We start from the raw sequence: 24,198 nt of genomic DNA on the forward strand, positions 1-24,198 counted from the left end.
TTATTCAGTTTCCAAAGAACAAGCCTTCTGTAAATATCATTGAAGCTTGACTGCTGTATGGCTAAGAAGATGGTTTAATTAATCCACTAACCTGGTTTCTCTTGGGAGGGAGCTGTTGGCTTCTGAATGGAAGGACAAACCTGCTTCATAAATAGATTTAAAAGCACACAACTATCAAGACTTATTGAAATGATCGTCATCATCAAGGACAGGAGACTATCTAATTTCTCACCGGTGACAAAGAAGACCCCTAAAGTTCTGCGCATTTTTATACAATATGAGAAAAGGTAATTTAATAAAGATTTTTATCTTTGTGTTCTTGCAAAGGGACTCACTAGTACAGAAATAAACAATTTAAGAAATGGCTACATATATTCAAACTTTCCTCACTGACAGTTCATCGAATGAATTATAAATGGTTGACAGAAGATGTTTCAGAAATCCAAGCTACTGAACACTGTCACGTGGACCCTAAACAATAGGCTATTATGCACATTTTATTATATAAATATTCAATGTCTCTTCATAGAGAGGAGAATGTGATTTTGGCAAGATTGTCTAAAATGGTACCACTGCAGTGGGGTTTGCTCAGTACAGGCAGAGCTAGTTCTTCTGTGAGGACTGGCAAGATGACTTGAAGTTCAAGAACATCTTTGTTGCAAAGATTATGATGATGTTAGATTTTTTATCAGCACTCACAATGACACTAACTCTCGGTTTTTTGCTTATAAAAATGATGTTTTTACACATGCAAGCTGTACGAGAGACATTTACAAAGAGGTAGCGGTTTCTTAAGGAGTTATTTCTTTCTGCCCATGAACCATTAATTCTGAGCAATCTTCTGAAAGTGTTTGTTTACACATTATAGCAGTTGTGTAGTTTCTTTTTAGTTATTATAACCAATAATAGAGGACCTTTAACTTTAATATAAGGAAGGACCATAGTATTAGTTTCAAAGGTAGACATTTTAAGAGACTTTTTAAAAATTGTTTCTTGTTAACTGAAATGTAGACTCCTGCCAAACTAGAAAGCGTAGAACACTTGGTGAAGACTTTATGATTTGTACTCATTACCCATACACAAATGCATTTTAGAACATAATTGATTTAATGCATGGAATGGAATTTTGCAAGGTACGACAACTATTTGGTAATCTTTCCTGATCAGTGGCAAACTTGGATGACAAATTTAGGGCAATTTAGCGTGGCCAATCCACCTACCCTGCACATCTTTGGGTTGTGGGGGGTGAGACCCACACAGACACGGGGAAAATGTACAAGCTCCACACGGACAGTGACCCGGGATCGAACCTGGGTCCTCGGTGCTGTTAGGCATCAGTGCTAACCACCTCACCACCGTGCCGCTTCCATGTGACAAATAAACAATAGCTGTGTGGGGAACATGTACTTGGAGTGACTCTTAGACATTTTCATGGCTATGCATTGAAATTACCATTATGATTGGGATTAAAGCATTGATGTCCTGCTTTAATTTTTTTTTTACCGCTGCTGTGTTTTATATTTTGCAGCAGTTACCAGCACAAAGGCACTGTGGTGATTATTGGACTGCCTATCATCTAATTTGCATTTTATGTAGCTGTGGTGCAACTAAGTGTTAATACAAAAAAAAATGTACTTTAAAAAAAATCAATACAACTTACATGCCAAATTCTAAAACTACTTTGTATCTGCAACATGTCTCACAGCTAAATGGCAAAATTGGGCTATCCAAATTTCTCTTTCAAACGCTCAAATATCACATTTAAAAAATAAAGAATTGAGCATTCCACTGAAGTACAGAAGTCAAAACGGCATTTTTGTACTTTGGCCTTTTCTAGTCCATAGGTTAGATTCTTCTCTGAGACCCTTCACTGTGTGAGCCACAGCAAGGGATATGATAGAGAGGTACAGATTCACCATGATCTAGTTGACTGGTGGAACAGGTTTAAGGGGTTGAATAGCCTACTCCTATAAGTATCAGATCAGGGCAACATATTTCAAGTGTGCTACATCAATGGGGGAAGATCCCTGCTATTTTCCAGTTCAAGGCCATTTGTGGTACACCTTTAGCATTGGTATTCCTGTGAACCATGGCACATGGGGAAAAGGCCAGTAGTGGAATTAGAGCCATAATCTGATTGAATGGCAGAACTTGCTCAAGGGGTTAAATAGCCTACCCCTGTTCTTACTATGTGCCCATGCTCCCTCCCTGGCCTAGTGCTAGAAACCAAACCAGCCCTTTAAATTTAGGCTGTTGAAATTGTCACTTTCTAGTAAACATAAAGGACATGGAAATTTTAAAAACACGCTTCTTGGCACTATTCTAAAGTACTGCATAAAATAGCCGTGTTTAAGGGATTCCTAACAATTTTTTTCAATAAATGAACCAGCTGTGTACAAGTCAGTAGGTCCTCTAAACTTAACTTCTGTTAATCAATCACAATTGTTATGAAGTGCCATAGCAGGGAAACAACAGATGGTTCTATTTGACATGGATATACATATTCTGGTCCAGAATGAGTCAGTTGAGAGTTTAGATGAAGTTTGACTTCCTTCCAATTTTTTCCTGAATTCCCACTGAACTGTCTGGCCCAGTCAAATTATTCCTCAAAATTTCCATAAGCAAAATTGTTTTCCACACGGCTAACTGGGATTTGTTTTGTTTAGACTTTTTGATCTTTAAGGTTTTATGCTTGCGTAAAAGACTGACTGATTTGCAGACGTAACTCTTTTTTTCTAACGTGCTTTTTGAAACAACGTTCCTTCTTAAAGAGAAACTTACAATCATCAGATCTCCAAATTTGAGGTAACCCAGACTTCAGGCTCATCCACAGAATCATTACAGCATAGCAGGAAGCTATGCAGCCCAGCCTGCCTGCGGCGGTTTGTCGAATGAGCAATGCACCTAGTGCCACCCCCCCCCCCCCCCCCCCCCCCGCCTTCTCCCTGTAACCCTGCCTACTCTGCCTTTTCATATAATAATCCAATCCCCTCTTGAATGCCTCAGTTGAATCTGCCTCCACCAAACTCTCAGGCAGTGCATTCCTTACCGTTAGACCTTGCTGTATGAAAAAGTTTCTCCTGTCTCCATGGCATCTTTTGCCAATTACTTTAAATCTGGGTCCTCTCATTCGCGATCATTCCACCAGCACAGTAGTTTATTATAGTGCTATGTCCAAAATATACTATATATACAAATATTTTCTATGTATGTGGTCATGTTCACTACTGCTGTTACATACGGAATATTTTAGTGAAAACTAAGTACTTACCGGAGAAATACTCCTCACTTAATAAGTTGTTTGTGTTTAAGATGTTATGTTTGGCTGAATAACACTAGTCACTACACTTTAAAAGAATTCATTGCGTGAAGCAATTTGTGATGGCTGTACTTTTACAGCATTATATAAATGCAACTATCTTAAATCCCTCTCTAGCACACTCTGCGTATTAAGGTGAACTATGAGAAAATCAGAGGAATAGCTGCCTTTTTTGAGAAAGATCAAGCTGGAACTAAGCTGGCTTCTGTTCCAACTCATTTAAATCAATTCCCTTGTTACAGCATCATATTGCTTTACATAATAATAATCTTTATTAGTGTCACAAGTAGACTTACATTAGCACTGCAATGAAGTTACTGTGAAAATCCCCTAGTCGCCACACTCCGGTGCCTGTTCGGGTACACTGAGGAAGAATTCAGAATGTCTAATTCACCTAACAAGCACGTCTTTCGGGACTTGGAGGAAACCGGAGCACCCGGAGGAGACCCACACAGAAACAGGGAGAACATGCAGACTCCGCATAGACAGTGGCCCGAGTCGGGAATCGAACCCGGGTCCCTGGTGCTGTGAAGCAATAGTGCTAAAAACTGTGTTAATGTGTCACTCTAGCCGAGGCCCTTCCACTACACAATACTATTGAGCATTTCACAAAGATTATCATGAAATTCAGAGATTACTTATGTCCCTCGCCTCAAGACTCCTTCAATTACAAGTAGTTGGAGCTTGTCATGAAATCAACAGCTGCTTCTTTGCAGGCAAAACAAAATCATTTCATATGAGCTTTATATTTAATGATAGCACTGAATTCTTGAATGCATAAACATTCATTTTTTTGTGACATACACACGCATCTACACATTCAGTATTGCAGTTCATGTATTCTTTAAATATCAAGTTATTTTACAGTGCTCTGATAATGTCACACATAGATTTGGGGCAGCCTTGAAGTTTCAAATTTTAAAACCCATAAACAAAATGCATTGGAGATCACTTATTCTATTAAGATTCTGGATTTTGGGACTTCTGGTGGTGGCTATCAGAGAGTAAGTCGCACATTTGGTGGCTCTTTCTCCGGTCGGACTTTTGGACCTTTCCCCCCGACAGTTTTGTGCTTTTGAGCTCTAGATCTGAAAGGATCAGCACTCAGGCACTGACTCCAGATATAGGCGTATGGAATTAAGAAGCAGAAAGAATCGTAAACAGTTGAATAAGTGGGCAAACAAGGGCAGTGTATAAGCTGCGGCTGAAGACAATATGGCCGATGTCCGGACCCCGGTGCAGACAGCCCAGCCAACAACGGAGCATCTATTGAAGGTCATCCAAGAGGGCTTCACCGCGCTGAAACGGGACAGTTTAGACCCGATCCAGAAATCAGTCAAGGATGAATGCCCAGGATCGGACAATCCAGAAGCTGGAGAAGGCGCTGGAGGAGCAGGAGGATCACCAAACGGTGGTGGAAAAGGGGATGGGGAGGCTGAAAGACCAACAAAAAAAGCTTCTGGAGAAGGTGGAGGACCTGGAAAATAGGTCCTGTCGGCAGAATTTAAGAATCATTGGTTTCCCGGAGGGGGCTGAGGGAGAGGATGCGTATGTGGCAGACATGTTCCAGAAGCTGTTGGGGAATGATGTCGTCCCTCGTCCGTTGGAGATGGACAGTTTTCTTGGGGAATTTGGCCGGTTCTCGGGGTATAAACTGAACATGGCAAAGAGTGAGTTGTTTGTAGTCCAGGCGATGGGCCAGGAGGGTCGGTTGAGGGGGCTGCCATTTAGGTCAGTAGGGGACAGTTTCAGATACTTAGGGATACAGGTGGCGCGGGACTGGGGTCAGTTGTGCAAGTTGAACTTATCTCGGTTGGTGGAGCAAATGAGGGTTGAGTTCTGGAGGTGGGATGCGCTCCCACTGACATTATCGGGGAGAGTGCAGACGGTTAAAATGACGATCCTCCCGAGATTCTTGTTCGTATTCCAGTGTCTCCCCATTTTCATTCCGCGGTCCTTTTTTAAGAAGGTGAATAAAATGATTATGGGATTTGTGTGGGCGGGAAAGTCCCTGTGGGTGAAGATGGTGATGCTCGAGAGGAACCAAGGGGAAGGGGGGGCTGGCGCTGCCAAAATTTAGTAATTACTACTGGGCGGCCAGCATAGCTATGATAAGGAAGTGGATGGTGGGTACGGGGTCGATTTTGGGGCGGATGGAGGCCGTTTCGTGCAGGGGCACCAGTTTGCCAGCCCTGGTTACGGCACCCCTGCCACTCCCGCCGGCACGGTACTCCACCAGCCCTATAGTGGTGCCGACTTTGTGGATCTGGGGCCAATGGAGGAGGCACATGGGGGAAGTGAGAGCATCAGTTTGGTCCCCAATTTGCGACAATCACCGGTTTGCCCTGGGGAATATGGACAGTGGGTTCCGAATATGATGGAGGGCTGGGATTGAGAGGATAGGGGATCTGTTCTTCGAAGGGAGCTTCCCGAGCATGGAGGAGAAATTTGGGCTGGCAAGAGGGAATGATTTCAGGTACTTGCAGGTGCAGAGACTTTCTACTCAGACAGATTCCATCCTTCCCATGCCTGCCACTTAGGAGGATCCAGGACAGGGTAGTGTTCAGTGGATGGGTGGGGGAGGGGAAGGTCTTAACTTATGGGGGCAGAGGGACGCTGACCGAGGAGCTGAAGCTTAAGTGGGAAGAGGATCTCGGAGGTGAGATAGAAGAGGGTTTATGGGCAGAGACTTTGAGTAGGGTATACGCGACCGCAACATGCGCTAGGCTCAGCCTGATTCAATTCAAGATCGTCCACCGGGTCCACATGACAGTGGCCCGGATGAGTAAATTCTTTGGACTGGAGGACAGGTGCGCCAGATGTGCGGGAGGACCAGTGAACCATGTCCACATGTTCTGGGCATGTCCAAAACTCAGGTTATTGGCAGGGATTCGCGGACGTTATGTCCCGGGTACTGAAAACAAGGGTGGTGATAAGTCCGGAGGTGGCAATTTTGGGGGTTTCGGATGACTCGGGAGTCCAGGAGGAGAGAGAGGCCGACATTCTGGCCTTTGCTTCCCTGGTAGCCCGGCGACGAATACTGCTGGCATGGAGGGACTCAAAGCGCCCGAAGTGGGAGGCCTGGCTATCGGACATGGCGAACTTCCTTGGTCTGGAGAAAATTAAGTTCACCCAGAGATGGCAACCATTTATCGACTTCTTTGTGGAAAAGTAATCATCAACAGGGGGGGGGGGGGGGGGGGGGGGGGGTTTAGGGCAACGTACATTAGGGTGTTAATTAGGCGGGGTCCTTGTGGGATGGGAGCTGGTTTTTGCACTATGTTGATTGCTCTTTGCACACTGTTCTGTACTGTTGCTCTTTACTATGCCTAAATGCCTCAATAAAATTGTTTATTAAAAAAAGCGATTATGGATTTTGCTGTGCAGAAGGAGATAGTTTTATTTAACATGGCTTGCCATGACTTTATTGATTTCAGTAGAAAAATATTGAAAAAGTGTGTCGAATGGTTTAGATCTGCGATATTTCAGCTTTCTGTTTTCTTGTACTCTTTCATGGGATATAGGTGTTGTTGTCAAGGCAACTTATTCCCATTCTTAATTGTCCTCATTGCCCTTTAGTGAGCCACCCTCTTAAACCGCCGCAGTCCATGTGGTGGTGAGTATATTTGTCGTCAGAGTCTGATATAACTATGTGCTTTGCTGGAACATTTCAAGGGCAGTTCAGAGTCAACTACATTGCTGTGGGTGTGGTTCAGCAGTTATTTAGAGGGCAGAACAGGGGACAGCAGATTTCCATCCTTAAAGGACATTAGTGAACCAGAAGGATTTTTTATAACAATCTAGTCGTTTCATGGTCACCATTTTCGATATTAGCTTTTCTAATTCAAAGTTTATTTAGTTAGCTGAATATAAATTCCTCAACTTCCACAGTGGGAATTTTAAGTCATGTCTCCAGATCATTATCCAGGTCTTTGGATTACTAATCTGGTACTATAACCATAAGACTACAGTCCCCACTATCGGAGTAAGCAGCATCACTGGGATGAAAAATAAAGGGGACAATAGCAGAATATATTCAAATTAAGTCTTCTTTTATGCTACATTGACAAAATAAAGCAGACGTGACCCAGAGCAAACATATTTAATCAATGATACATTAAATAAACATGAGTCATTGCAGTAAAGGCTTTAAAAAGCACATTATATAGGTTTGGTTTTAAGACTTTTTAAAATTTACTTCACTGGGCCTACACAAGTCTTCAAAAAGTGACAGTATTTAATTTAGGGCTGGCATATAACAAACATTACCAAATATACAATGCACCTTCATAGAATCCTGACAGTGCAGAAGGTGGCCATTCTTCCCATTGAGTGCGCACCAATCCTTCGAATGAGCACTTTGTCCATTTACGAGTGTCACCCTGCTCTATCCCCGTAATCCCATAACCTAACCTGCACATCCCTGGACATTTAGGAGCAATTTAGCTTGGCCAATCCACCTAACCCGCACATCTTTGGACTGTGGGAGGAAACCGGAGCACTCAGAGGAAACCCAAGCAGACACGGGGAAAACGTACAAATTCCACACAGACAGTAACCCGAGGCTGGAATTGAACTCGGGGCCCCTGGTGCTGCGAGGCAGCATTGCTAACCACAGTGCCGCCCAATAATTTACCTTGTAAATTATATGGAACGATTCTCAGTGCTGTTGTTTTCTTTAAATTTAGAGTACCCAATTATTTTTTTCCAATTAAGGGGAAATTTAGCGTGGCCAATCCACCTACTCTGCACATCTTTAGGATGTGGGGGTGAGACCCACGTAGACACAGGAGAATGTGCAAACTCCACACAGATAGTGACCCAGAGCCAGGATCAAACCTGGATCCTCGGCGCCGTGAGGCAGCAGTGCTAACCACTGTACCTTAGTGCTGTTGGTTTCAACAATGTTAACTGAATTGACTCTAACTGTATAGAGTCTAACTGTATAATTTATAACACAAGAAGTCTTCATTTACATTTATATAATGCAAAAGTAGACATTCATTGAAATATTCACTCCTCAAAGTGCTATATGCCATGAATAATTGTTGACCTTTGTTTCCAATCACTGTTTTCCTGAATTTCTAAATCCCAACTAAATGGTATGTCCCTCTATTTGGCAAAGGGAACCTGGCAAGGAGGGGGGAACCTGGCAAGGAGGGGGGAACCTGGCAAGGAGGGGGAACCCCCCCCCCCCCCCTGAGGGAACCCTCCAGGAGGGACGACACCCCCCCCCCCCCCCCACCCTCTAGTCTTCCTCACACCCACTAGTCTTTGTACCATGAGTTGATACAGTGCCTTTCGCGTTCTCTGGAGGTCCTAAAAGCCAATGAAGTACTTTTGAAGTGTAGTCATTGTTGTAATGTAGGGAACACAGCAACCAATTTGTTCATACAGCATAACTAAAGGTAGAATTCAAAGAACTCTTCATAGCTGTTGAAATAAACTTTAAAACTGTACATTTCCTCTATTTTACATTTTAGAGTGCAGCGCTATACTCCGAACACTAACTCTATACTGATGCTCGACCAATAACCTCAGAAACGAGATTGGAGACAATTGAAGGCTTTAATACGCTAGATGTTTCCCCCAGCAGCGCAGGTACAGAAGAAAGCTGCTGGGGCGGCATGGGCTCTTATACCCCGCCTTGCAGGGCGGAGCTAACATACAAGCTTATCCAATGGGGACAAGTACATTCTCCACCAATGGTATTCCGGCATTACTAGGTACCGAAATCCTCCTAACACAGACTTTCACATTCACCCCCTGTTAAAAAAAGAGTCCGGCAGGGGTGGTGGCTTCGTATTACAACGTGGTAAAAGTGGTAGAAGTTACAGTTATGAAGGTACCGTAATGCCTCCGTACAGCGTTTTGCCTCATTACAACTCTTAACTATTTATAACAGTAATGTATATTTCAAAAGGAAGCAATTAGTCGATCAGGGGCTCTGGTCGTCCTCTGCGATCGTCGTAGCCTTGGTGGTGCTGCCGGTGGAGGTTCGGGCATCTGTGACTCCGGGAGCGTGATTTTGTCTTCTGTGGCAGCTTCATCACCCCTAGACGTGGCCGGTGGAAGGGCCGACCAACCTGGAAAGAGGGCGGCAGTGGGGTGCGCCGGTGAGCAGGGCCTAGACGGGGCTGGTGGAAGAATCAATCCACCTGGGAAGGGGGCGGCTGTGGGGTGCGCCGGTGGGAGGGAGGGTGGGGCTGGTGGCGGGGAGGGTGTGTGGGGATCCAGCGGGTGCCAGGTCCCGTAGGGAGACCATATCCTGTCGGCTGTCGGGGTATGCCACGTAGGCGTACTGAGGGTTAGCGTGGAGGAGATGGACCCTCTTGACCAATGGGTCCGATTTGTGCACCCGCACGTGTTTTCGGAGCAGGACGGGTCCGGGAGCTGCCAGCCAGGTCGGGAGCGAGGTCCCAGAGGAGGACTTCCTGGGGAAGACAAGGAGACGTTCGTGAGGTGTTTGGTTGGTCGTGGTACAGAGTAGTGACCGGATGGAGTGGAGGGCTTTCGGGAGGACTTCCTGCCAGTGGGAGACTGGGAGATTCCTGGACCGCAGAGCCAGTAGGACGGTCTTCCAGACCGCTTCGTTCTCCTCTCTACCTGTCCGTTTCCCCGGGGGTTGTAACTGGTCGTCCTGCTCGAGGCAATGCCCCTGCTGAGCAGGAATTGACGCAGTTCATCGCTCATACCCCCTATCACTGTGTATGTAGGTGGGGAAACCGAACAGCGTAAAGATACTATGGAGGGCTTTCATGACAGTGTCGAGGCAGGGATGGCGAATGGGAACCGGGAGTACTCGTCAATCACGTTCAGGAAGTACGTGTTGCGGTCGGTGGATGGGAGGGGGCCTTTGTAATCCATACTGAGGCGTTCAAAGGGACGGGAAGCCTTTATCAGTTGCGCTTTCTCTGGCCTGTAGAAGTGCGGTTTGCACTCCGCGCAGATTTGGCAATTCCTGGTGGCTGTCCTGGCCTCGATGGAGTAGGGCAGGTTGCGGGTCTTGATGAAGTGGAAAAATCGAGTGACCCCATGGTGGTAGATGTCCTCGTGGAGGGCTTGGAGGCGGTCCACTTGTGCGTTGGCACATGTGCCGCGGGATAGGGCATCAGGAGGCTCGTTTAGCTTCCCGGGACGATACAAGATCTCATAGTTGCAGGTGGAAAGTTCGATCCTCCACCGTAAGATCTTGTCGTTTTTTATCTTGCCCCGCTGTGCATTATCGAACATGAAAGCAACCGACTGTTGGTCAGTGAGGAGAGTGAATCTCCTGCTGGCCAGGTAATGCGTCCAATGTCGCACAGCTTCTACTATGGCCTGGGCCTCCTTTTCGACTGAGGAATGGCGGATTTCGGAGGCGTGGAGGGTGTGTGAGAAGAAGGCCACGGGTCTGCCCGCTTGGTTGAGGGTGGCCGCCAGAGCTACATCGGACGCGTCACTCTCGACCTGGAAGGGAAGGGACTTGTCGATGGCGTGCATTGTGGCCTTTGCATTGTCTGCTTTGATGCGGCTGAAGGCCTGGTGGGCCTCTATCGACAGGGGAAAAACTGTGGATTGGATCAGTGGACAGGCCTTGTCCGCATAGTTGGAGACCCACTGGGCATAGTAGAAAAAAAAACCTAGGCAGCGCTTCAGGGCCTTGGAGCAGTGCGGGAGGGGGAACTCCATAAGGGGCGCATGCGTTCAGGGTCGGGCCTATCACTCCATTACGCACTACGTAGCCGAGGATGGCTAGGCAGTCGGTGCTGAACACGCATTTATCATTGTTCTACTTTAGGTTAAGGATTTTTGCGGTTTGGAGGAATTTTCGGAGGTTGGTGTCGGGGTCCTGCTGGTTGTGGCGCAGATGGTGACATTATCGAGGAAGACCCTGCCGCTGGTCTCACGAGATCTTGGCATCTCCAATCCCCTCTCACCTGATCTCTTTCCTTCAGTTCTTCATAAACATCCTCATCCAGGTAAAGTCCCATATTTCTATTGCCACTGTCATCTCTGAGCTTCTCCTTGCAAATTGACTTCAGTTTTTCATCCACATTGTCAAAAACTTGCATTGCCGCACACCTCAGTGTATTTGCGGTCACTAGTACGGATGGGGAGCTGGTGGTAGGCGGACATAAGATCCACCGTGGAGAAGACCTTGTAATGCGCAATTCTGTTGACCAGGTCGGATGGACCTTGGGCAGGGTGCTCTTTCCAAGAGCCGATGCAGACTCGATGGGCTGAATGGCCTCCTTCTGCACTGTAAATTCTATGATAATATGCGGCGGAGAGGGTACGCGTCGAGCTGCGTAAACCTGTTGATGGTCTGACTGTCGTCGATGACCATCCTATGCTTCTCCCCGGTCTTTACAACCACTACTTGAGCTCTCCAGGGGCTGTTGCCAGCCTCAATGACATCTTCCTTCAGTAACAGTTGGACCTCTGACCTAATAAAGATCCGGTCCTGGGCACTGTACCGTCTGCTCCTGGTGGCGATGGGTTTGCAATCCGGGGTGAGGAGGGAAGGTGGATTGACTTTGAGGGTCGCGAGGCTGCAGACAGTGAGGGGGGGGTATAGGGCCACCGAATTTGAAAGTTTGACTTTGGAGTTTGCACTGAAAATCCAACCCTAGGAATGAGGCTGCGCAGAGGTGGGGAAGGACGTAGAGTCGGTAGTTTTTGAACTCCCTTCCTTGGACTGTGAGGTTAGCTACACAAAACCCTTGATCTCTACTGAGTGAGATCCGGAGGCCAGGGAGATTTTTTGATTAACGGGGTGGACGGAGAGAGAACAGCGTCTTACCGTGTCGGGGTGTATGAAGCTCTCCGTGCTCCCAGAGTCGATTAGGCAGGACGTATCATGCCCATTGATGAGCACCGTCGTCGTAGCAGTCGATAGTGTTCGGGGCCGAGACTGGTCCAGGATCACCGAGTCTACTCGTGGCAGCAGTTGAATGTTTTCTTCAGGCGGTGTGTGGTCAGCCGAGCTTGGCTCCTGGGAGTCCATCCAAGATGGTGGCGCCCATTGGTCGCACATAGCTGGGGGTGCAGAAGATGGCGGCACCCGGAGGCCGCACGTGGCCCTGGAGGAGGAAGATGACGGCGTCAGCTGGCCGCACAGGGACCGTGGAGAGGATTGTGGTGGCGGTCCGTATTCGCCGCCGGAGACCGCAGTGACCACCCGGGCCTGGCATACCACCACAACGTGGCCCTTTTTACCGCATCCCTTGCAGGTGGATGCACGGGCCGGACAGCGCTGTCGGGGGTGCTTGGCTTGCCCGCAAAAATAGCAGCGGAGCCCTCCGGGGTTGCCAGGCCGTCTTGCAGCACAAGCTTGTGGGGGGATGGGAGATGCCTCGGGGTCGGCCGCCAGTGGGGGTGGGGGGCGAGGGGTTCCGCGCTGCCCAGGGGGCTGTCATGCGGTCAGGGACGTAAGCGCAGGCGTTTCGGGAGGCCACATCCAGGCAAGGGCCCGTGCCTCCTTGAGGCCTAGTGTCTCTTTCTCCAGCAATCGCTGGCGGATTTGGGAGGACAGCATAACTGCAACGAAAGCGTCCTGGATCAAAAGTTCTGTGTGGTCGCTCGCCAAAACTTGCGGGCAGCTGCAGTTTCTCCCCAACACCAGGAGCGCACGCTAGAATTCTTCCAGTGATTCCCCAGGGATTTGTCGCCTCATTGCTAGCAGATGTCGGGTGTAGACCTGGTTTACAGGGCGAATATAATGTCCTTCAGCAGCTCCATTGTTGCATCGAAATCGTCCGCGTCCTCGATGAGGGTGTAGATTCCTGGGCTCACCCTCGAGTGCAGGACTTGAAGTTTCTGTTCTCCCGTGGGTGTGTTTTCGGCCGTTCCGAGGTACCCGTTGAAACACGCTAGACAGTGCTTGAAGGTTGCCGCTGAGTTTGCCGTGTGGGGGCTGAGTTGCAGACACTCCGGCTTGATTCGGAGCTCCATTCTTTTAAATCTAGAGTATTAAATTGATGCACGATCAATAACCTCAGAAACGAGATTGGAGACAATTGAAGGCTTTAATACGCTAGATGTTTCCCCCAGCAGCGCAGGTACTGAAGCTGCTGGGGCGGCACGGGCACTTATACCCCGCCTTGCAGGGCAGAGCTAACATACAAGCTTATCCAATGGGAACAAGTACATTCTCCACTAATGGTATTCCGGCATTACTAGGTACCGTAATCCTCCTAACACAGACAACCACATATACTCAGGCAGCAAAAAGAACTGACAGAATCATTACAGTATAAATCTCAGTTGGTTTTGTTAATGTGTCGCTGGCAGGTCTAACATTTATCGCCCTTGAACTAAGTGGCCTTGCTAGGCCATATTAGAGAGTGTTTAAGAGTCAACCACATTGCTGTGGGTCTGGAGTCACATACAGACCAGACCAGGTAAGGATGGCAGATTTCCTTCCGTATAGGGCACTTTTGAACCAGATGGGTTTTTAAACAACAATAGTTTTCATGGTCATCGTTAGACTTTTAATTCCAGATTTTTATTGAACTGAGATTTCAATTCAATTTGAACCTGGGTGCCTAGAGCATTATCCTGGTCTCTGGATTACCAGTCCAGTGGCAATACCACAACACCATCACCTCTCCAGAATTGAACTATAAACTGTTGAATTTTAGTGCTCATACCACCAGATCAGTTTATTTATCCAAACAATTTTGAATTTAAGTCATGGAATTTCTGTACAAGAGAAAATCAATCTACTTATTCAGTAGCATTCTGGAAAAATATCCTTTCTTTTGTATTTTATAACAGGATTTTTTTTTTTGTTTATAGAAAATTCGTAGCTATGGAGAAATGTTGGGTTAATTGTTAGGTTGGGGGGGGGGGGGGGGGGGGGGGTCGAGGCATCCTGTTCAACAGCACGTACAGAAGCCCTCTTCTTGCTGTGGAAGCGCCGTCAAAATGGTTCTTGGATGCTGCAACCCCATACTTCTGTTGGTAAGGTACCACAGGTTGCTGAAAATTTCTTTCTTTAATATAAATGTAAAGTGCCTAATTTCTTTTTCCAATTAAGGGGCAATTTAGCATGGCCAATCCACCTACCCTGCACATCTTTGGGTCGTGGGGGTGAGACCCACGCAGACATGGGGGGAATTTGCAAACTCCTCACTGACAGTGACCCGGGGCCAGGATCAGTGCCGTGAGGCAGCAGTGCTAACCACTGCGCCACCATGTCGCCCTGGTGCTGAAGATTTCTAAAGGAGGACATGTTCCAGGGCTGCTGGTAGTCCCATCTGGGGCAGGGTTCTCCGACCCCATGCCGGGTCGGAGAATCGCCGGGGGCTGGCGTGAATCCTGCCCCCGCCGTGTCCCGAAGTCTCCGCCACCAGAGATTCTGGGGGGGCGGGAATCGCGCCGCGCCGGTCGGCGGGCCCATCCCCTCCGATTCTCCGGCCCGCGATGAGCCGAAGTCCCGCTGCTGGAATGCCTGTCCCGCCAGCGTGGATTAAACCACCTTTTGAACGGCGGGACAAGGCGGTGTGGACAGGCCCTGGGGGGTGCCCCCACAGTGGCCTGGCCCGCGATTGGGGGCCCACCGATCCGCGGGCGGGCCTGTGCCGTGGGGGCACTCTTTTTCTTCTGCCTTCGCCATGGTCTTCACTATGGCAGAGGCGGAAGAGACCCCCCTCCCCTGCGCATGCGCGGGGATGACGTCAGCAGCCACTGACGCTCCCGCGCATGCGTCGCCCGGCGAAGACCTTTCGGCCCCGGCCGGCGTGGCGCCAAAGGCCTTTCCCGCCAGCCGGCGGAGCGCAAACTACACCGGCACGGGCCTAGCCCCTCAAGGTGAGGGCTTGGCCCCCTTAAAGGAGACTTCCGCACCTTTGGGGCGGTTCGACGCCGGAGTGGTTCCCGCCACTCCAATACGCCGGAACCCCTCGCCCCGCCGGGTAGGGGAGAATCCCGCCCCTGTAATCTCCACATAAACTATTCCTAACTTGAGTGAAACCTATTTCAACAAAAATAAATTGGACAGAGCACAACAAAGTTCATAGCAGTTTAGTTTTAAAGTCTGGCACTGTGGCGAACCATGGGTATTGTCAAATTGTCTTGTCTGGATTTCAGGCTTTAGCAGTGTGGCAATGGGAATTTGTTAAACACAGCCCAAGCAGTACTCTCTATGAGGGGTTTAAAAAAAATCTGATGAGATGATTTTTGCTTGCTCCCTAGCAACTGACTGAAAGAATCACTGACTGTGGCCGAGAAGCAGGCTATCCTCTCAAACACCGCAAGAACATGCCCCTGTGCAGCCTGTAAGGAGAGAAAATTAATTGGGAAGGTGGAGATGGGGAGTAGAAGAGAGAGGGTTGCTCTGATGGAAGTGCAGCATAGTCTGGAAATAGTCAAATCAAGCCACTGCTGCATTAAAGTAAAAGTCAGTGTAAAACTCTCCTCGACTCTGCAAAAGATTAATAGCATAAGCAACAGGCACAGTAGCCTCAACAATATCATGGCCTCAACTTCACTTGCCCATCCAACAAACTGTCCACTCCTTTGAGCCCCTTAACATCCAAAATTACAAAAAGTATATCTGTACAGCAGAAAATAACTGCACACAGCACCATTTCCAATGTAACTCCTGTCTTTAAAAATAAAATCCTCAGATAATGGAATATGGCTCTGAAGGAGGTGCAGGAACAGAGAGACCTAGGTGCATATGTACATAAGTCATTGAAAATGGCAGGACATGTTGAAAGAGCAGTTAGTAAAGCATATAGTACCTTAAGCTTTATTAATAGAGCTATTGAGTACAAGAGTAAGGAGATCATGTTGAGTTTGCATAAGGCACTAGTCAAGCCTCATCTGGAATACTGTATCCAGCTCTGGGTGCCACACTTGAGGAAGGATGTGAAGGTATTGGAAAGAAGGCATTGGAGGAGATTCACAAGAATGATTCCAGAGATAAAGAATTGTAGCTACAAGGATAGATTGGAGAGGTTGGGACTGTTTTCCTTGGACAAAAGGAGGCTGAGAGCAGACTTGATAGAGGTATTCAAGACCCTGAGGGGTATGGACATGGTAAATAATGAGAAACTGTTTGCACTCCAGACAGCATAAAGAACCAGAGGGCACAGATTGAAAATAATTGGCAAAAGCGGTAAAAGTAATATGAGGAAAAGATGTTTTAACCCAGAGATTGATTGGAGTTAGGAACAAACTGCCTGAGAGGGTAGTAAAGGCAGGTTTGCAGGGTGTCAGGTTGTTATTTGAAAAGAAAGAATGTGCAAGGTTACGTGGATAAGGCAGTGAAGTGAAACTAAATGAAATGCTCTCCTAGTGCAGACTCAATGGGACGATTGGCTTCCTTCTGCACTGTAAAGATTCTGTGATTATATTTATGCATCTTGTACCACTGAATAATGCTGATGAAACTAGCTGCCCGATAAAATGTCAAAACCATGACCTCCCACAACCCTATTTTTGCCATAGTCAAGTGTATTTCAAAGCAGGGCATTACAGGGTCATGTTAGATTCAATGATTTGTACCATTTGTTTCTCATCACGCAGCCAGTTATAATTAAATGTTTAGATAAGTTTAAAAGTTCTATTTCAGTGCTCTATGGGTAAAGAATATCAATGTCTCACTCATTTCCAAGCAAAAATGGGACGTGTCATACTGTCACGTATGCAGGTAGCCGGAACTCATTGAGCACCATCTGGATTTGTCAGTCGAGCACTAAAGCAAAAACTTGGAATGATCTTCCACTTCATCCTTTAGCAAAGTCAAGATTAATTGCCAATTTGAGGCAGAATACAAAACACAGCTGAGCAGCTAGTGCTCATTTCGGTCATCTTTTGTGTCAGACAGATCTAACTGATCATCTAGCCTTGCGACTTCACTATTCCTACACTCAGTCCTCCAGAAACTTTAGATTATCCAGTGTTCTGCTGCCCTTGTGTCGTCTAACTTGCACCAAGTCCCGTTCACCTATCACACTTGTGCTCGCTGGCCTACATTAGCTCCCAGTTGCAAAGCTTAGATTTTAAAATTCTAATTCTTGTTTTCAAATTCTACCTCACCCCTCCCTATCATCATAATCTCCTCTAGCCCAACAACCCTCTGGGATGCTAGCACTCAACTAACTCTGTTCTCTTGAGTATCAGCAATTTTAATCACTCCACCATTGGTGATACACCTTCAGTGGCCTAGCCCCTGAGCTCTGGAATACCCTCCTGACACTCTCCATTTCCATACCTCAATTTCCTCAATGACAACACTCTTTCACTAAGCTTTTGGTCACCGGACCTATTATCTCCTTATGCAGCTCAGCGCCATACTTATTATGCTCTTCTGTAGCACCTTGGGATGCTTTATCATGTTAAAGGCACTGAATATAAATTGTTTATGCTACATTAGACAGGTATTTAAATGAAACCAAGTTAGCATTTATCTTAATAGCAATGAAAGTATGTTTTAAAATTAAACTAAAGTCTTCAAAGAAATGCAATTAATTATTCTTGGCTATGTTGGAACCTCTACATGTCAGCCACAATTTCAATTGAACTTTTGTTTGAATTGGCCTGTTGTGCCTTCGGGTGCTAGCTTTAGAAATGAATAGACGTCTGCCTTTCTATATAGCTTTTGACTGGTATTATCGAATGCTGTAATCACAAATAACTATAGTTTTGGGAGATTGTCAGGTGTGGTAATTTAACTTCACTAATAAACCAGAGGGCTAGCCTTACAACCCGGAGGACACAGGCAATTTGGAAGCAGTTTTTCAAAATTTGGAAATAAAAAGTTGGCATAAGTGTAAGTGGCCACAAAGTTGTTGAGGTTGTTGTAAGAAGTCCACTGAAGTCCTTTGAGGATAGAAACCTTCCCTCCTTAATCTCTCCAGCCGTTCTGTGACTCAAGTCCCATATCAACATTGTTGTCTCTTTACTTTTAAGTCATCATATTTCCAGATGATCATAGGGTACTTTCCCCTTTGAAGGGGAAAGCTGACTGGTGGTGAGTTTACCGGAGGATCACCACACCTCAGGCGAGGGGCAAGGTTCAGAATAACCTCAGCCGGTAGGTGACCTCTAACGAGCACCGCAGTTGTATCAAATGTTGCTGGAAGGAGACCCACCGCCAACTCATTCTAAACGCAGCTCGGGATGAGCAATAAACACTAATGGTGCCCAGATTCAAGATTTTTAAAAAGTTACAATTTTCTTAAAAGCAGTTGGTGAGATGCCAGGTGCACTTCTTGTTGCAAGCATTTAATGACAAACTAAACCAAGGCTTAAGTAGACAACCTCGATCCACAACATCAATACAACAAAAATACGAGTGTTTCTCATCTTGAAAATCATAGAATTTACAATGCAGAAGGAGGCCATTCGGCCCATCGAGTCTGCACCGGCCCTTGGAAAGAGCACCCTAATAATCCCACACTTCCACCCTATCCCTGTAACCCCACCTAACCTTTTTGGACACTAAAGGCAATTTAGCATGGCCAATCCACCTAAATTGCACATCTTTGGAATGTGGGAGGAAACCGGAGCACCCGGAGGAAACCCACGCACACACGGGAATAATGTGCAGACTCCACCCAGGCAGTGACCCAAGCCAGGAATCGAACCTGGGACCCTGGAGCTGTGAAGCAACAGTGCTAACCACTGTGCTACGATGCCACCCCAGAAATAGAAACATCTGTTGTATGGGTTTCATTTTTAAAAAATATTTTTATTCTACTTTTTCACATTTTCTCCCAAATTTACACCCACCAACAGCAATAAACAATAATCAGTAACGAAGACTTCCGGGTGCGGCGATGACCAGCTGAGTCGCACGTTTCGGCAGCTCCTGGTGAAACGGACTTTTGGGCTCTTGATAGGAGCCCCAACGGCAATTTTGACGGCTAAAAACACTGTGCGGTAAACCAGAAGGGAATCCCCCCTGGATACGGATGAAAAAAGGAGGAGAAAGTGGCCGGATTGCAGCGGATCCTTTAGAACAGCGGCAAGGAAGGCAAGCAAAAACCAAGATGGCGTCGGAAGGTGGCAGTTTAACATGGGGCCCTGAACAACAAGAGTTCTTGAAATGCTGTGTGGAAGAGCTCAAAAAGGAAATGAAGAAAGAGCTGTTGGCCCCGATACTACAGGCGATCGAAGGGCTAAAGGAGGAACAAAAGACCCAGGAGCGGGAGCTTCGAGTCGTGAAGGCAAAGGCAGCCGAGAATGAGGACGACATACAGGGCCTGGTGGTGAAGACGGAGACGCATGAGGCACATCAGAAACGATGTGTGGAAAGGCTGGAGGCACTGGAGAACAACGCAAGGAGGAACAACCTGAGGATTCTTGGTCTTCCTGAAGGTGCGGAGGGAGCGGAAGTCGGGGCATATGTGAGCACGATGCTGCACTCGTTAATGGGAGCGGAGGCCCCGGCGGGTCCGTTGGAGGTGGAGGGAGCATACTGAGTGATGGTGCGAGGACCGACAGCAGGAGAAATTCCCAGAGCCATAGTGGTGAGATTCCTCCGTTTTAAGGATAGAGAAATGGTCCTTAGATGGGCAAAGAAAACTCGGAGCAGTAAATGGGAGAACGCGGTGATCCACGTTTATCAAGACTGGAGTGCGGAGGTGGCGAGAAGGAGGGCGAGCTTTAATCGGGCCAAGGCAGTGCTTCATAAAAAGAAGATAAAATTTGGAATGCTGCAACCGGCAAGACTGTGGGTCACATATCGAGGGAGGCACCACTACTTTGAGACGGCAGATGAAGCATGGACTTTTATTGTGGAAGAAAAACTGGAATGAGCGGGTTATTAAAAAGAACGTTTGAACAAAGTGGTGGGGCGAATGTGGGGGGCGAAGAGGGGGGTTAAAAAGGGGGGAAAGAGGAGTTTTATGTACTAATCCTGCGATGTGGTAACTTTTCTCTCTTCCACAGGTGGTGATGGGGGGAGGAGGGGAGGTGGAGGAGATGGGGCGTTGGCCATTGGGGGCGGGGCCAAGGGAGAAGCGCGGGCTTGGTTCCCGCGCTATGATAATCATGGCGGGAATAGAGAAGCAGGAAGGAGGGGGCGTCGCACGGTGCGAGCCGAGGTCACGGGGGGAAGCCGAGGTCGGCCAGAGTTTGCTGACTTCTGGGAGCAACATGGGGGGAGTAATTACGCTAGCGGGGGATCTAGCGGGGGGGGGGGGGGAGGGGGGAATTACTGGGTTGCTGCTGCTGGGGAGAGGGGGGAGCTGGTATGGGAGGGGATGGGCGGGGGGCACCGCCTGGGGGAGATACAGCTGCGTGGGAACCGGGTGAGGAGCTGGAAAAAGGGGATGGCTAATCGACAAGGGGGGGTAGGAAGCCCCCCAACCCGGCTGATCACGTGGAACGTGAGAGGGCTGAACGGGCCGATAAAGAGGGCACGGGTACTCGCACACCTTAAGAAACTTAAGGCAGATGTGGTTATGTTACAGGAAACGCACCTGAAGCTGATAGACCAGGTTAGGCTACGCAAAGGATGGGTGGGGCAGGTGTTCCATTCGGGGCTAGATGCGAAAAACAGGGGGGTGGCTATATTAGTGGGGAAGCGGGTAATGTTCGAGGCAAAGACTATAGTGGCGGATAACGGGGGCAGATACGTGATGGTGAGTGGCAAACTCCAGGGGGAGACGGTGGTTTTGGTAAATGTATATGCCCCGAACTGGGATGATGCCAATTTTATGAGGCGGATGCTAGGACACATTCCGGACCTAGAGATGGGAAAGCTGATAATGGGGGGAGATTTTAATACGGTGTTGGAACCAGGGCTGGATAGGTTGAAGTCCAGGACTGGAAGGAGGCCGGCAGCAGCCAAGGTACTTAAATATTTTATGGAGCAGATGGGAGGTGTAGACCCGTGGAGATTTAGCAGACCTAGGAGTAAGGAGTTCTCGTTTTTCTCCTATGTCCATAAAGTCTACTCGCGAATAGACTTTTCTGTGCTGGGAAGGGCGTTGATCCCGAAGGTGAGGGGAACGGAGTATACGGCTATAGCCATTTCGGATCACGCTCCACACTGGGTAGACTTGGAGATAGGGGAGGAAACAGGAGGGCGCCCACCCTGGAGAATGGACATGGGACTAATGGCAGATGAGGGGGTGTGTCTAAGGGTGAGGGGGTGCATTGAAAAGTACTTGGAACTCAATGATAATGGGGAGGTCCAGGTGGGAGTGGTCTGGAAGGCGCTGAAGGCGGTGGTTAGAGGGGAGCTGATATCAATAAGGGCACATAAAGGGAAGCAGGAGAGTAAGGAACGGGAGCGGTTGCTGCAAGAACTTTTGAGGGTGGACAGACAATATGCGGAAGCACCGGAGGAGGGACTGTACAGGGAAAGGCAAAGGCTACATGTAGAATTTGACTTGCTGACTACGGGCACTGCAGAGGCACAATGGAGGAAGGCACAGGGTGTACAGTACGAATATGGGGAGAAGGCGAGCAGGTTGCTGGCACACCAATTGAGGAAAAGGGGAGCAGCGAGGGAAATAGGGGGAGTGAGGGATGAGGAAGGAGAGATTGAGCGGGGAGCGGAGAGAGTGAATGGAGTGTTCAAGACATTTTATAAAAAATTATATGAAGCTCAACCCCCGGATGGGAGGGAGAGAATGATGGGCTTCTTGGATCGGCTGGAATTTCCCAAGGTGGAAGAGCAGGAAAGGGTGGGACTGGGAGCACAGATCGAGGTAGAAGAAGTGGTGAAAGGAATTAGGAGCATGCAGGCGGGAAAGGCCCCGGGACCGGATGGATTCCCAGTCGAATTCTATAGAAAATATGTGGACTTGCTCGCCCCGGTATTGACGAGGACCTTTAATGAGGCAAAGGAAAGGGGACAACTGCCCCCGACTATGTCTGAAGCAACGATATCGCTTCTCTTAAAGAAGGAAAAGGACCCGCTACAATGCGGGTCCTATAGACCTATTTCCCTCCTAAATGTAGATGCCAAGATCCTGGCCAAGGTAATGGCAATGAGAATAGAGGAATGTGTCCCGGGGGTGGTCCACGAGGACCAAACTGGGTTTGTGAAGGGGAGACAGCTGAACACGAATATACGGAGGCTGTTAGGGGTAATGATGATGCCCCTACCAGAGGGGGAAACGGAGATAGTAGTGGCGATGGATGCCGAGAAAGAATTTGATAGAGTGGAGTGGGATTATTTGTGGGAGGTGTTGAGGAGATTTGGTTTTGGAGAGGGGTATGTTAGATGGGTGCAGCTGTTGTATAGGGCCTCGATGGCGAGCGTGGTCACGAATGGACGGGGATCTGCATATTTCCGGCTCCATAGAGGGACAAGGCACGGATGCCCTCTGTCCCCATTATTGTTTGCACTGGCGATTGAGCCCCTGGCGATAGCGTTGAGGGGTTCCAAGAAGTGGAGGGGAGTACTTAGAGGAGGAGAAGAACACCGGGTATCTTTGTATGCGGACGATTTGTTACTATATGTGGCAGACCCGGTGGAGGGGATGCCAGAAATAATGCGGATACTTGGAGAGTTTGGGGATTTTTCAGGGTATAAATTGAACATGGGGAAAAGTGAGTTGTTTGTGGTGCATCCAGGGGAGCAGAGTAGAGAAATAGAGGACCTACCGTTGAGGAAGGTAACAAGGGACTTTCGTTACCTGGGGATCCAGATAGCCAAGAATTGGGGCACATTGCATAGGTTAAATTTAACGCGGTTGGTGGAACAAATGGAGGAGGATTTCAAGAGATGGGATATGGTATCCCTGTCACTGGCAGGGAGGGTGCAGGCGGTTAAGATGGTGGTCCTCCCGAGATTCCTCTTTGTGTTTCAGTGCCTCCCGGTGGTGATCACGAAGGCTTTTTTTTTTTAAAGGATTTAAAAGAGCATCATGGGTTTTGTGTGGGCCGGGAAGACCCCGAGAGTGAGGAAGGGATTCTTACAGCGTAGCAGGGATAGGGGGGGGGCTGGCACTACCGAGCCTAAGTGAGTATTATTGGGCCGCTAATATTTCAATGGTGAGTAAGTGGATGGGAGAGGAGGAGGGAGCGGCGTGGAAGAGATTAGAGAGGGCGTCCTGTAGGGGGACTAGCCTACAGGCTATGGTGACAGCCCCATTGCCGTTCTCACCGAGGAACTACACCACAAGCCCGGTGGTGGTGGCTACACTGAAGATTTGGGGACAGTGGAGACGGCAGAGGGGAAAGACGGGAGCCTTGGGGGGGTCCCCGATAAGAAACAACCATAGGTTTGCCCCGGGGGGAATGGATGGGGGATATGGAATGTGGCAAAGAGCAGGAATAACGCAACTGAAAGATCTGTTTGTGGATGGGAAGTTCGCGAGTCTGGGAGCGCTGACCGAGAAATATGGGTTGCCCCAAGGGAATGCATTCAGGTATATGCAACTGAGGGCTTTTGCAAGGCAACAGGTGAGGGAATTCCCGCAGCTCCCGACACAAGAGGTGCAGGACAGAGTGATCTCAAAGACATGGGTGGGGGATGGTAAGGTGTCAGATATATATAGGGAAATGAGGGACGAAGGGGAGACTATGGTAGATGAACTAAAAGGGAAATGGGAAGAAGAGCTGGGGGAGGAGATCGAGGAGGTGCTGTGGGCAGATGCCCTAAGCAGGGTAAACTCGTCGTCCTCGTGTGCAAGGCTAAGCCTGATTCAGTTTAAGGTATTACACAGGGCGCATATGACTGGAGCACGGCTCAGTAAATTTTTTTGGGTGGAGGATAGGTGTGCGAGGTGCTCGAGAAGCCCAGCGAATCATACCCATATGTTTTGGTCATGTCCGGCACTACAGGGGTTTTGGATGGGGGTGACAAAGGTGCTTTCAAAAGTAGTGGGGGTCCGGGTCGAACCAAGCTGGGGGTTGGCTATATTTGGGGTTGCACAAGAGCCGGGAGTGCAGGAGGCGAGAGAGGCCGATGTTTTGGCATTTGC

At 48.2% G+C, this 24,198-nt stretch overlaps 1 protein-coding gene across 3 annotated transcripts in view; it reads left to right on the forward strand.

Annotated features, from left to right (window-relative positions):
* fndc5a (fibronectin type III domain containing 5a) overlaps positions 1-24,198 on the forward strand; it is a 248,256-nt gene that overhangs the window by 206,970 nt on the left and 17,088 nt on the right. Inside the window, exon 6 of one of the 3 annotated variants that reach the window (XR_011944774.1) lies at positions 9-287. The exons of 1 other annotated variant lie outside the window; for it this stretch is intronic. Coding sequence is in view for 1 of the 2 variants with exons in the window: in XM_072501096.1 (XP_072357197.1) it covers positions 9-50 (42 nt within the window). In the remaining variant the exon portion in view is untranslated. Of the gene's footprint in view, positions 1-8; positions 2,864-24,198 lie in introns of those variants that run through there. One more of the 3 variants, XM_072501096.1, reaches the window with a different exon arrangement.

Source organism: Scyliorhinus torazame, chromosome 1 (genome assembly GCF_047496885.1).
Source record: "Scyliorhinus torazame isolate Kashiwa2021f chromosome 1, sScyTor2.1, whole genome shotgun sequence".
NCBI classification, from domain to species: Eukaryota; Metazoa; Chordata; class Chondrichthyes; order Carcharhiniformes; family Scyliorhinidae; genus Scyliorhinus; species Scyliorhinus torazame.